Raw genomic sequence first — 12,505 nt, forward strand, 5'->3', positions numbered from 1 at the left:
AGATAGCAATTGGGTTTTGACTGAGGACTATTTTTGATTGTGACGGACGAGCACCTTTTAGCTTAGTAGGTAGGCAAAATCCCTAGCTGCAGTAGGGAGTGATGGGCATTTTCTTTTTTTATGTAATAAACACCCTTGAAATTGTCATCCTTGAGTCTGATTTCATCTTGTTTGCCACAGTAGTCCGGTTAGTGTAAGGCGTGGTTGGGAAGTAGTTTGGGGGAAAGGAGTGGTGCTGTAGAGGGTGGGTGGAGCAGAAGGAGTATTAGTAAGGTGAGTATTGGTGGGCACGAGAAAACGTTTGCCTCGAAGGGTGGACGTGAGGAGTGCATGACGGAGGGAGAGAATGAATGAATGAAGGGAGGAAGGAGCAAGGAGGTGAAAGTAGTGTAGAACTGGTGAGGAGAGTGGGCGTAAGAAAGGAAATCTGCACCACTGTATAGAAGGCAACATCCAATGTACTAACACTTCAATAGAAGAGGGACAACAAGGAAGGCCCTGATGGAGTTTAGGCAGCCACCATCTTGGGGAAATCCCAACAGTCGAAGAGAAGAACAAGGCAGTAGGGCTTACCAGTCGATAGATCTAATGTGGGGATACAGATGCCTAGGTTAGAGCGGGAATCCAAAGGGAGACGAAATAGAGGGCTGCTCATAACACGCTCAAATTTAATAAAAACCTTTGAGGTATCTAATGGACTTGGAGTGATTTTTGTTGCATCGTTGACGAGCTACTAGAAGTAAACCCGTCAATGCTAGCTCTGCCAATATAACCGCTTTTGAAAAGTAGGAACATACTCCTGTTGGCTCTGCCAGTGAAAAATGGCATGCCATGTCACAGTAAGAAACCTGTCCAGACTGGCTGCACCAATGAAAACCAGTTTGGTAACAGATGAGCACTCTGCATTTTGGCTTGACCGTTGATGTTATTAAAAGGTGCCATGCCTAATCCACTATAGTCCGGCCACTATCATGTTGGCTCTACCCTGAATGCTAGTAAAAAATGCCATGCAACTGTAAGAGAATGTCAAGATTGGCTGCACATTACACCAATATACCCCCCTTAGACCTCCACATCAGAATATTGGCATTATCTTTTCCCATTATTCCAGTAATATATTACTGCAATAAAAGGCCCAACCCACACCATCTTATCTAACTCGATCATTGAAACACACACTTGTTCACTCGAAGATATACATCCGCACATGCGCTCACACACATAGTCAACATTTCACTTACCTCCTAACAGCAGCAGTGAGATTCGCCACCAGAGGACTGAAAGAAACACTGTTACGGGTTCAACAGCAGATCAGGGTTTAGCAGCCTTCATCCTCCTTCCTACTCTGTATCATATTGGAGGGTGGGCTCAGCATTCCGACCCCACCCCTGGCTTGAAACAGACCTGGAGCGGTTGGGGTGGAGAGACATTTGGTTCCCTTCAGGGGCTTCATTTGCAGCACGCATTAGGGAAATGCATCCTGACATCTGGTGACATCTGCCTATTGACTTTCATAAGGCTGCATATAAGGCAGTACAGGGCACACCTGTCCTGGCCCATGTGCAGCCCTAAGGCTACTGACCTTACTACATTACCCAGATTGGAAAGCCAAAGATGGCAAATTCTGGGATGTAAAGAAAACCATGCTTGTAGCTGGAGGCTGCATCACTTGTGTTTCAGGTATGTTGGCATCTTGGGGTATACATTCAAATGATTGAAATAAAAGGCAAATTAAAACCAGCTTAGGTCCTTGTAGAGCATGATCTTCACGTACCACCTTACAAACCTGGGCAATTCCTGTTGGGAAGCTATGCAAAATCAATAGTATTGTTCAGAGTTGAGCTCTGTAATACATGGCATTGACACATGGAGTTTGTTGAACAATTGGACTGCAATAGGGAACAGCCAAAGTCCTTACAATCCTTGCAAGATGCTGTTTCCGCTATACAGTGTCTAGAAGATCATACCATACAGTGGCATCTATGCTATACGTGACGTTAGTGCGCTACAAGACATCTAATTGTGTCATTGTGGCTATGATTTGCACAATACACCATGATATATTCATAATAAGAATTGACCAACAGGCCTCTGAAAACTTTAAGTGGACTACCTTGGTAGACACACAAGGGGTGTTCCACATCAGAACTCACTAACCTTTCCATCCAAAAAGGGTAGCTTAATTGGTCTACACAATGAAGGTGGGTCCTAACAGAAACCTCTCGCACACGGTTTAGTGTAGTGAGCAAACATTGTTTGCACCTTCGGCCTAGGCTATATATAGCATCTTGGACAATCCATGGGTCTTGAATGTTCCAGTAACTACAAAACATTTTCTTGCCAAACGCTACGAACCTGGTGCACCCTACATAAAGTAGAGAAGCATTGGATAAAGACGTTCTGTAAAGTTCCCAGCTTATGCCTCTGTGGCTCAAGTGTGGGTGGCGAGGGTGGGGGGGGAGGGGTTAAGCATCAGCCAGTATGTCCTGAAAGACTGTGTTGGCACCCTATCGGTGAAGTGCCAAGTCCTCACAAGAATACAGCATTCTGAACTGTCAAAATCTTCATACTGCACCACAAGGGCTGTAAGGGTTGAGACATTTGTGAGCAGATCTTTCTTACTACCCAATGGTTCCTTCATTGTCCAGTTCAAAGTGCTGTTGTGTTCCTATGCGAATTGCCAAGCTGATCTGGTCAATCGCATTGTGACGTGGAATCCTTCTGCAACCACTGGTTCATGCTGAACCAGTGCATCTGCAATGGTCTTAAGCTAGGCTCTTAAGCTTAGCAAGGTCGAACGCAACTGATATTCCAAACAGCAGAAAAAGCAAGCAACCTGGCCAAATCTGTCCTGGAAGGCACTTGAACTTGGTCAGATGGCATCCACACAATCATCGAAAGCTCTACCTTGTCTGGAATCTCTTCAGTGCTTGAAACGGTCACACGTTGGTACACACTGTTTTTAATGCAGGGGTCACATCTCCTAAACCTCCTGTCAAGACTGGGCACAAGCATTTCATCTCTGTTTTACTTGATTGCAGCTGGAGAGATGCTCGTTCACCTCCTCTTCAGATACCTACAGCACCTGACGGAGCTACTGCTGCTATCCTCATTGATGAACTGAACTTAAAATCAACAAAACAAATTGGCTACATCTGCAGACTCTGCAAAACCTCTTCCTTCTGTACTCGCAACAGCAAGCTACAGTAAGTACAGTCTCCACATTACTCATCTACTCTGAACTAAATCCAGCAAATAAATTGGAAGACTCTAGTAGCACCATGGCTACTCATTTGTTGCACCTTAAAGACTTCAACAGGTCCTTCTGTGCCCCTGCTGCAGAACACATTGAAGTGAATAAACAAAGTGCTTGTTGCTGATTGCAAACTGCTACAAAGAAGACTGTGCTGCACAAGTCTGTGCGCAGCTTGAGAAAGAATAGATCTACATGGAAATGCCAGTGGTCCATAATGCTCACAAATGGCAATACTGTGTGAGGAGCCAACGATCATCCTCATCTGTTGGTTCCGTAGGTATGGACTTCTACTTCTAGCCAACTTTCTGTGGAGCGGAATGTTACTGAGAATGAGCAAGACTTTGTACCTTGTCCAGCACCGTTGTTCAGACTGAGATTCCTTGGCTGTTTTGACTGTTTTATGAATCTGACGTGGTGGTCAAATCTAGGATTCTCGTCACTGTCTTATAATCGTGGACTTTGTCTATGGATGCTGCTGCAAGTACACTGGAGAGAGATGCAACCATGCATAGTTTCTTCTGAGACACTCCTGCTAGGAGGATGAAAATACAATGCTGCATGTTTCCTGAGTAGCTGATGGAACATTTCCAAGAAAACCTGCTATAAAGCAGTTATTTATTTTTCCTTGCTTCTCTCTACTCCCAATTTTCCCAAGTTCAAGTACATTGTTTCTTTCCTTAGTGTTTCATTGGTCATGGTAGGGGTCTCATATTGTACACCTATTCCTATGTATTAAATCAATTTCAAACCAAATTAAGCTATATAAATGCCTGGAAACTGTGCAGTAATGCCTCTTGACTTTGACACGTTTTAGCAATCACATAGATGCATATTTGCATGTGCTTTCATGCTGATTGGCTTAGCTTGCAAAGACCACTAACATGGATGGTTTCAAATCTTTTCAATTGCATTGGATTCTGGTGAAGCAAAACATGTCCACCAAGTGCCATGGAATGTGTTCACATAACCCAAAAGCTCTGTTTTGTTAAGTTTTTTTTATTTTATAGGGCATGAAAGAGTTAATTCCTATCTTGTATTACTTGCATATCTGTGAATGTTCGGCATACGAAGCAGATGCTAAATTGGTTGCAACTTCGATCAGGGTGAACACATTCTAATCTAGTTTGAAATATAAACATGTTGCAAATTCAGGATTATTCCAGTGGGCCACAGACCTCCAGTTCAGGTCCATCTGATCAAGGATAGTTGATAGCCTGAAATGGGCCGTCACCATTCTTGGGAGGAATTTCCAAGATTGAGGAGATTTAGTGTTATTCAAATGGGATGCTGACCTTATGGTGATGTTCGGTGGATTGAAACTACCGATTAACAGAATGATACTCAATAGCAAGGATTGGTTAGCAAGGAAATGTGGTTCAGATGAGCCTGAAGTGGTGGGCTTCTACCTTTTTTAACTAGCTTTACAAGACAGCAGGGGACAAAGACTAGAGAAGAAACCAGAGGCCAGATCCCTGACTCAACCAGTCCATGGAGTTTATTGTAAGTCAGTTCTTTGGTACACCAAGGGCAGAGACTTTAACCCTGTTGTGCTGACGTTTCAGAGGTGCATGCGTGTCTACCAGTTTCTATGTGGTGTCGTTAAAGGTGGACCACAAGGCGTTGATGATTGGGCTGTCTAACTTTGCAAGACTGTTCTAGTGTTTCAGTGGCAAGTTCTAAATGTATTCGCTATGTGACCCACATTGCTAATCTGCACAGAGTTGTCACAAAATTAGATGGTACTGACAAATTTATCTTTTTCAAAAAGCGTTTAATGCATACATTCTTAAGATTGCAGTAATTTCTGTGGCTTTCTCAAAAGTGCAGTCAGGTCAAAACATTCTAAAGAATTATTTTAGTTCTACACATTCCTTCGCTGGAATTATAAATTATAGATTTTGTGGATCAAATAGTTCTTATGCCTAAAAAGTGCAAATCAGTCGTAAATGGTGTCAGATATTGTACCTTCCTTCGCTTGTATTCAACGGATTATGGATTTCGAAGTGGAGTATTTTTATAGGTATTAATGGGGCGTTGTCCTTCAGCCTTTAGTTCCATGTTAATTATATAGTATATTGTTATCGTTCTTGATGAATATTTTAATTCGAAGCAGCGTTCTGCGTGTTCTCCAAGGAGAGGCTGAAAGCAGCGCCTTATCTAATTCCAATTACTTCTAGGGAGCGTTGGATACAAGGAAGAGCAGGTGGCTCCTGATTGACTTGTGGGCTGGAGGTTGTATAGCTGCCCAAAATGACATGGGTCACTCCTCTGAGCCGAGTACAAGAGCAGTGCAAAGAATGGGGAAAAAACAATCCTTTAAGTAGTCCTTGTAAGAATGTTACACACGTTCTGGTTTTACTTCATCCCAACAGTCCATTTGTGAGTTTGCACAGAATTGTATTTGTAGAGGGAGTTTAGTAGAATATTCCTAATATGGTATTGTGAAGTAATGGGTTAATTTTAGTATTTGCATTTGAACTGAATTTTTGGCAAACAAATGTTTTGACTTAGTTGTGCCATTCTGGGCCAAAATTTCATTTTGCACCCGTTTATTGCTGTTCAGTTCAAGATGACATTTTAGACTTCTTGTACATTTGAATTAAGCTCATAACTGTGTTCTTTTATTTTCTTACTAGATTCTGCTTGGTGAGGTCTACACCGATAATAGTGTGGCAAGAGTAATAGTGAAGGAATTAAAAGCAAGTGCTAGTTCTAAGGAGCAAGAACAGTTTTTGAAACATGGAGAACCTTACTGGTAAGTTTCACATTTACTTAAAATGTGCATCTGATTTATTTTTTGTTTTGATATTACTTTTCATGGGCCATATTAATCACTTTACACTTCCTTTAGCCAGTTTAAGCAAAGTACAGGTGGGATTTGACTGAGCCAGGTTAGATGAACTCTGAAGTATCTCCAAGCTGCCAGTTTCGATGGGGGAAAGCTTCTCTTCAGAAGAGTGGAGGGTAGTGTAATAATACAATAACAAAAAAGTAGACTTGGCCCAATTCATAATGAAAATGTGATCAGCTGAAGCAATGTTTCAAAAGTGTTGGTTTCATGCTGGTTGAAAGGAGTGGTAACTTGGAGAAATCGATTGGTCATTTTACACAATGAGCCTGGTAGATTCTTGCGAGAACCTACAGCCTAGTACAGTTACTCATTTTGATGCTCTCAGTATTTTAGACTACAACTACTAGGATCCTTAACCACTGGCTATGGCTAGCTGCACTTGAAGGCCAAAACATCTGGAGGGCCACGAAATGAGTAGCAATGGTATAGTAGATAACAGCCTAGGGTGACCAGACCATACTGGTTTTGCCAGGACTGTCAAGGACTTAAGTTGGCAATTTTATATAACCACTTCTCTACCATCCCTGGGTGGCCTTGAACCCCCACCCTTTTCAATAGTAGCTATATGCATTAACTACTTGTGCCACAGAGACAGCTTGGCAAAGAACATAGCAAGGAATTGTATTAGGACTCTGAGTAAAAGCAACTTTGTTTACCAGGCTTACAGACACCGCTAAATCGTACAGTTTAAATCCAGGAGCAATGCTGGAAATGAAAATGTATGGGTTGTATTTTCAGGGTTTTCATCACTGGAATACATTCCAAGCCAGTGTATATCCAATGACGGAAAGGACAATGGACAGCCAGAATGTCATTAGCGCACATCCTGTATCTAGCTGCCCTATCCAGCCTGACCCTTGTTGACATACTTTAACCAACTTTATATGTCACACCAGTAGCTAACCACCCTACGTAAAAACCATGTATATGCCTGCAATTTACACTGTCCTACTAAGGACTATCCTACACTTATTTAATACACTAGACCTCATCATGCTACATACTCTGCCTCCACCAGTGTACGCGACCAACCTTAACAAACCTACCAACCAATACCACTTGGTCACAAGCCCATGTAACCTCTCCCAAAGAAACCTGAAACTTCTTGCTAGACTTCCCAAAATGTATGAACCTCTAGCAAAATCCCTACATCCCTTCTCCAATAACGTATCCAGAAACCCAAGACGCCCTCAGGCTATTACCAAAACCTCCTCTGACAAAATAACTAACACCCAGCATCCACTCCAGCTCAACAGCCGACTCACTCGAGACCCTACTACACACCCAAGACACCACCATAACACCCCAGTACTTCCTATGGTGGCCACACAGACTGGCATAAGGGGAGCTTTAATAAATGCCCACTCTATGGTGGCACACTCACAGAAATAGCCGACCTACTCCTAACAAAGAATTGACCTCCTAGCCATCACCGAATCCTGGCTTCACTCAGCAGCTGGCCCAGCGATTAGCCATTCCTGAGGACTACACCCTCCTAAGAGTAGACTGCACCACCTACCGAGGCGGCGGCCTTGCCATTATTGCTAAAACCTGCCTTGCAATGAGACTTATGTCTCCACTAAATGTAGACTCTTGCGAATCCCTGACCGCCAAACTGACCATCTTGGACACCCAGACTATATCTATCCAACTCATTTACAGACCCCCAGGTCCTCTAGGTTCCTTCGAAGATCTCACCAATATCCTATCGAACAAACTTAAAAATGCCACACCATGCCTTCTCCTAGGAGACCTTAATCTCTGCTTCAAAGACCCATCGGATCCTAACGCTACGCAGATTAACGATTCCCTTGAGGAAGTAGGGTTTACCCAAAAGGTAACTGGCGCCACACACACCAAAGGTAGAACCCTTGACTGGATAGCGGAGCCCAATTGCCAGACATCCATTACCTCTATAATACCCTTGCCTTGGTCTGACCACCATCTGATCTCCTCATTAGAAGCCACAACCCCCTGACTTGCTGACAGTATAGCTCCTGCCATCCCCACTACAATTAAAAAGAACATTACAGCTGACAAACTCCTTCCATTGATCCTTCCTACCCTGAACTCTCTCCCTGCTCTCACAGACCCTTTCACATTGATTGAAGAGTACAACAAAGTAAAGCTATCTGCTCTAGACACAATAGCACCTTTGAAAATTAGAAAGTGCAAACAGAAAAAACATGTGAATACATGGTTCTCTCCTCACCTAAAAGCCATTAGACTAGAGAAACGCAAATGCGAACAAATATGGAGACTAGATATGTCCGATACGAACAAAAATAACCTCATTAATTTAGCCTTGCTGTATAAAAAAGAAATAATCCTTGCCAAACAAGAATCCTACAACCTACGTATCTCCCAAGCTAACTCAAATACCAAAGAACTGTTAACTATTCTTAAAGAAATAGAAACACCTATCCAAGACCCAGACACCTGCCTTAAAGACAAAAACTGGTGCACGAGCATTCAGAGCGCCCTAGCCAACAAGATAACCCTCCAGACGAAGATTAACAATAAAAGACTCTCTCCTCTATGCTTCTAATCCCAATAAAATCACTGCCTCTATGCCCCTGAACCCCTCACTTCCTGCCCTTCCTACGTCACCCACACCCCGTTTCAACTTCAAGAAAGTATCCACCTTAGAAGTTGAAAGTTATCTTAACCCTTAAACCGTCTGCCACGGCGACCCTTGCCCAGCACAAATCATAAAATCGGCACAGGACCTCTCCCCTTTCATTACCAAGCTTATAAATGCCTTTCTCCACCGGCACCATTCCCAACAATCTGAAACAGTCGTGGGTCCTCCCACTTCTAAAAAAAAAAACACACTTGACCCGTCCATACCCACCAACTATCGTCCCATTACTACAGTTCCATTCCTGCTGAAAATTGTAGACATGGTGGCACATCTACAAATCCAACAATATCTGGAATGCAACCACCTTCTAGGAGTACGCCATTCAGGCTTTAGACCTCAACATGGAACGGAAACTGCACTAATCGACCTCAAAGCACAAATAGACACCCTGAGAGACAATGACAAAACAGCACTATTACTGTTACTTGATCTCTCAGCAGCGTTCGACCTGGTCGACCACAAGACTCTCTGCTACCACTTAGATTATGCCACGCACTTCTCACATGAAGCTATAGGATGGATTCAATCCTTCCTCGACAACAGAACTATGCAGGTCTTCTCACACTCGGCAGCTGCCGACCCGATACCTATTACCTGCGGTGTGCCTCAGGGTTCTTGCGTCTCGCCTACTCTGTACAACATCTTTACAAAGCCCCATTTTGATGATCTAGATGGCCTGGGTATCACCTACACTAATTATGCGGATGATCCACAGATCCTCATCCCGCTCACGGGAGACTACAACAAGGATTTGGCCTTTGTGAATAGTCTACCTCCTCCAGGCATGGATGGCATCTCATGGTCTATGCCTGAATGATGACAAAACGGAACTCCTCATTGTCGGTACCACGGCTAACCTCAACAAACTGGGCCACCTCTACTCGAATTTCATAATAGACGATAACATCACAGTAGCCAAGGAAGTAAAAACCCTTGGATTCTATTTAGATTCTACTCTCACCTTCGAAAAACAAGGAAACTCCATGGCTTCAGCTACTGCTTATACCTGTAAGCTAATTAGAGCAGCTAAGCCCTTCCTTTCACCTACCTACATTACCCTAGCAAGAACCCTTGTACTATCCAAATTGGATTACTGTAATGCCTTGTATGTAGGGAGCAACAAATACATCACCAATAAGATCCATATCTTACAAAATAATGCCCTGAGAGCAGCCCTAAATATTCCCAAGAAAGCCCACATATCCGACCTTAAAAGATCCATCAACTGGCTTTCCTTAAAACACATTTATTTTCCTCAAAACAGCTTCCCTGACACAAATGCCTACACCAGGCCGTCCCACAATATCTTGCGTCTAGATTCTCGAGACAATGCTCCAACCGCCCCTCGAATAGCCACCGCCAACCTTCTTCTAGTGCCTAGATTCAAACGCATGAAGATAGGTGGAAGCAGTTTCCCGGTCAAAGCCGCCCAAAACTGGGACTCACTCCCACCTACCTTAAGGGAAGACTTACCCTACCCACGCTTTAGATCCAACCTCATCCACTGGATCAAGGAACACAACATCTGACCCCTACCATATCCTGCTCACACCACTTGCCACTGACTGTATTTATTGTATAAAATGTTCTTGATGTTTCCTGCCTAATATGTCTAAACTGCATGTCGCCGTACAGTATTGTAATCTAATGTATTTTAACTCTAAACTACATATACTTTTACAGCAATGTAACCCAAGCTGAACAACCGTCTTTATGCTTTCTGCGCCCTAATACCCACAGGTCTGGCGCGCATTATAAATAAAATAAACAAACAAAGCATACAAACTTTCCCGAGGTGACCTCCACAAGTGCAATGTGGTTTCAAAAGCTTTTGGTCTGTACGACTTTGCATGCTGATATTTTTGATGGCCAGTTGAAGCTGCACAGAATCCAGCTTGTGCCAAGATTTGGATTCTCAGGCTCTGTTGGTGCAGATCAGATGGAATTCAAAAGGACATGGTCTGATGGTCTGACTTGATGAACTTGATGATGGGGATGCCCTTTGGGATACCATTCACCAGGTTAACATCAGGAGACACCTGGATCATCTTTGTGCAACTAAAACATAGGCAATGCATCAGTCATTTGGAGCAAATTACAATCCTTGCTCTGATGGCATTCCAGCCCAGTGTTCAGGCAAAGTTAGGGTGTACCCGTACAGACAACTGTGTTGATGTTTACATAAGCACATAGGGCACAAAAGCAAAGCATCTTACTATGCTAGTGGTGATTTGGGAATGTTTCACCCACCAGGGTACATGGCTTCTGTATCAACCAGGGACACGGACGTTGACTCTGAGCTATTTGGCTACTGCCAACCATGTGTGATGACAACCAGGAGGTGATATGAAGCCTGTGATGGGGTTTCCAACAGATGGAGCAGTTTGCCACAAGTATGAAAGGAAAGCATAATTTATATGCCTTGAGGGAGGGCCAAGGGGCAGACTCTTTTGGGGAGATGCACTGAAGATGTCATGGGACAGGATTGAGGTGTTAGTTTCCTCCCCTTCCACTGATTCATCTGGTACCCCTGGAGTTCCAGAACTCAGGCGGATATTCCCTCATTTTCATAGCCCCTTGGTGGTCAGGTTTTTGGACCTCCATGAACGTCTCTAGTTGGCTCCTTATCGGCATATGGGATCTCCCAGACTTACTTGTTCAGGAGGACTGTCTGATTCTGAACCCCTCGCCTCACTCAGAGCATGGTGGCATGGTACTTGAAGTCAGATACCCATGTCTGAGATGAAAATATGGCATTCTTATAAGCACCTAGGAAAGCTTCTATCTGAACTCAATATAAAAGGAATTGGCTCAGATTTTGCCACTGGAGTTTGTGAAAGCGTAACAGCCCTTGATAAAACTTTCCTACATCAAGTGCTTTCATTTACATCCAAATTGGCATCTTAGGGAATTCAGATTGAGTAATGCAGAAATACCCGTTCTGTAATCTTGAATGAAGTGTATACTTTAATTCGGTCAAACTTTTTGTGATCTCCATCCCAGTGGTTGAGCACCATTTTGATGGACCGTCACTTAAACATGCCGTTGGAGGATCCTCACCGCAATTGGAATCTGAATGTAGTCCTCATTGCTATATTTCACAAACAATTTGCACTGATGGCAACGGCTTCTATTAGACTAGATTCTTGGAAGGTGACTTATTTATTGCTGTTACTTCAGCCACACGCATAAGTGAAATCCAGGCCTTGTCAGAGGAAGAACCATTTAATGTATTCCAGAGACAATGGTACTACACACTCCTGCTTTATTTTGAACTAATATCGTATCATCATCGTCGTTCGTGATGGCTAAAGTCTTCTATGGTTTGGCTTTCAGAAGAGCCTTGACATTATATTTGGATATGACAAAGGTGTTTAGAAATTCTTCTACACTTTGTGACCTTCAGCAATGCCAATAAAGCCTCCCAGGTGCCCAAAGCTACCATTTCGAGATGGGCGGTCTTGTGCATTTTGTAAAGCTATTCGGTTCAAGACATGTCTGAAGCAAAAGGACTCCATGCTCGCTCTTGAGAGAGCCAAATTGCTTTAGACCGTTTTGAAGTCCTGTTCCCATGGGACCTTATTGCTAGGGCAGCAACGTGGGCTATCTCCTTTTTTCAGACAGCATATGGATGCAGGTTTGTGGGTGCATGCTCAATTTGGGCAATCCACCCTCAAAAATCTTAGTTAAGCTGGAAATAGGGCCATCCATCCCAGGTAGATCTGTGCTTTGAAATATTCCAGGGATATGGAGG

At 43.4% G+C, this 12,505-nt stretch overlaps 1 protein-coding gene across 1 annotated transcript in view; it reads left to right on the top strand.

Annotated features, from left to right (window-relative positions):
* LMTK2 (lemur tyrosine kinase 2) overlaps positions 1-12,505 on the top strand; it is a 471,403-nt gene that overhangs the window by 194,152 nt on the left and 264,746 nt on the right. Inside the window, exon 5 of the mRNA XM_069645647.1 lies at positions 5,893-6,011. Within this exon, the coding sequence (XP_069501748.1) occupies positions 5,893-6,011 (119 nt within the window). The remainder of the gene's footprint in view (positions 1-5,892; positions 6,012-12,505) is intronic.

The sequence above is a fragment of the Ambystoma mexicanum genome, chromosome 2p (genome assembly GCF_040938575.1).
Source record: "Ambystoma mexicanum isolate Mex_15411 chromosome 2p, UKY_AmexF1_1, whole genome shotgun sequence".
Lineage (NCBI taxonomy): Eukaryota > Metazoa > Chordata > Amphibia > Caudata > Ambystomatidae > Ambystoma > Ambystoma mexicanum.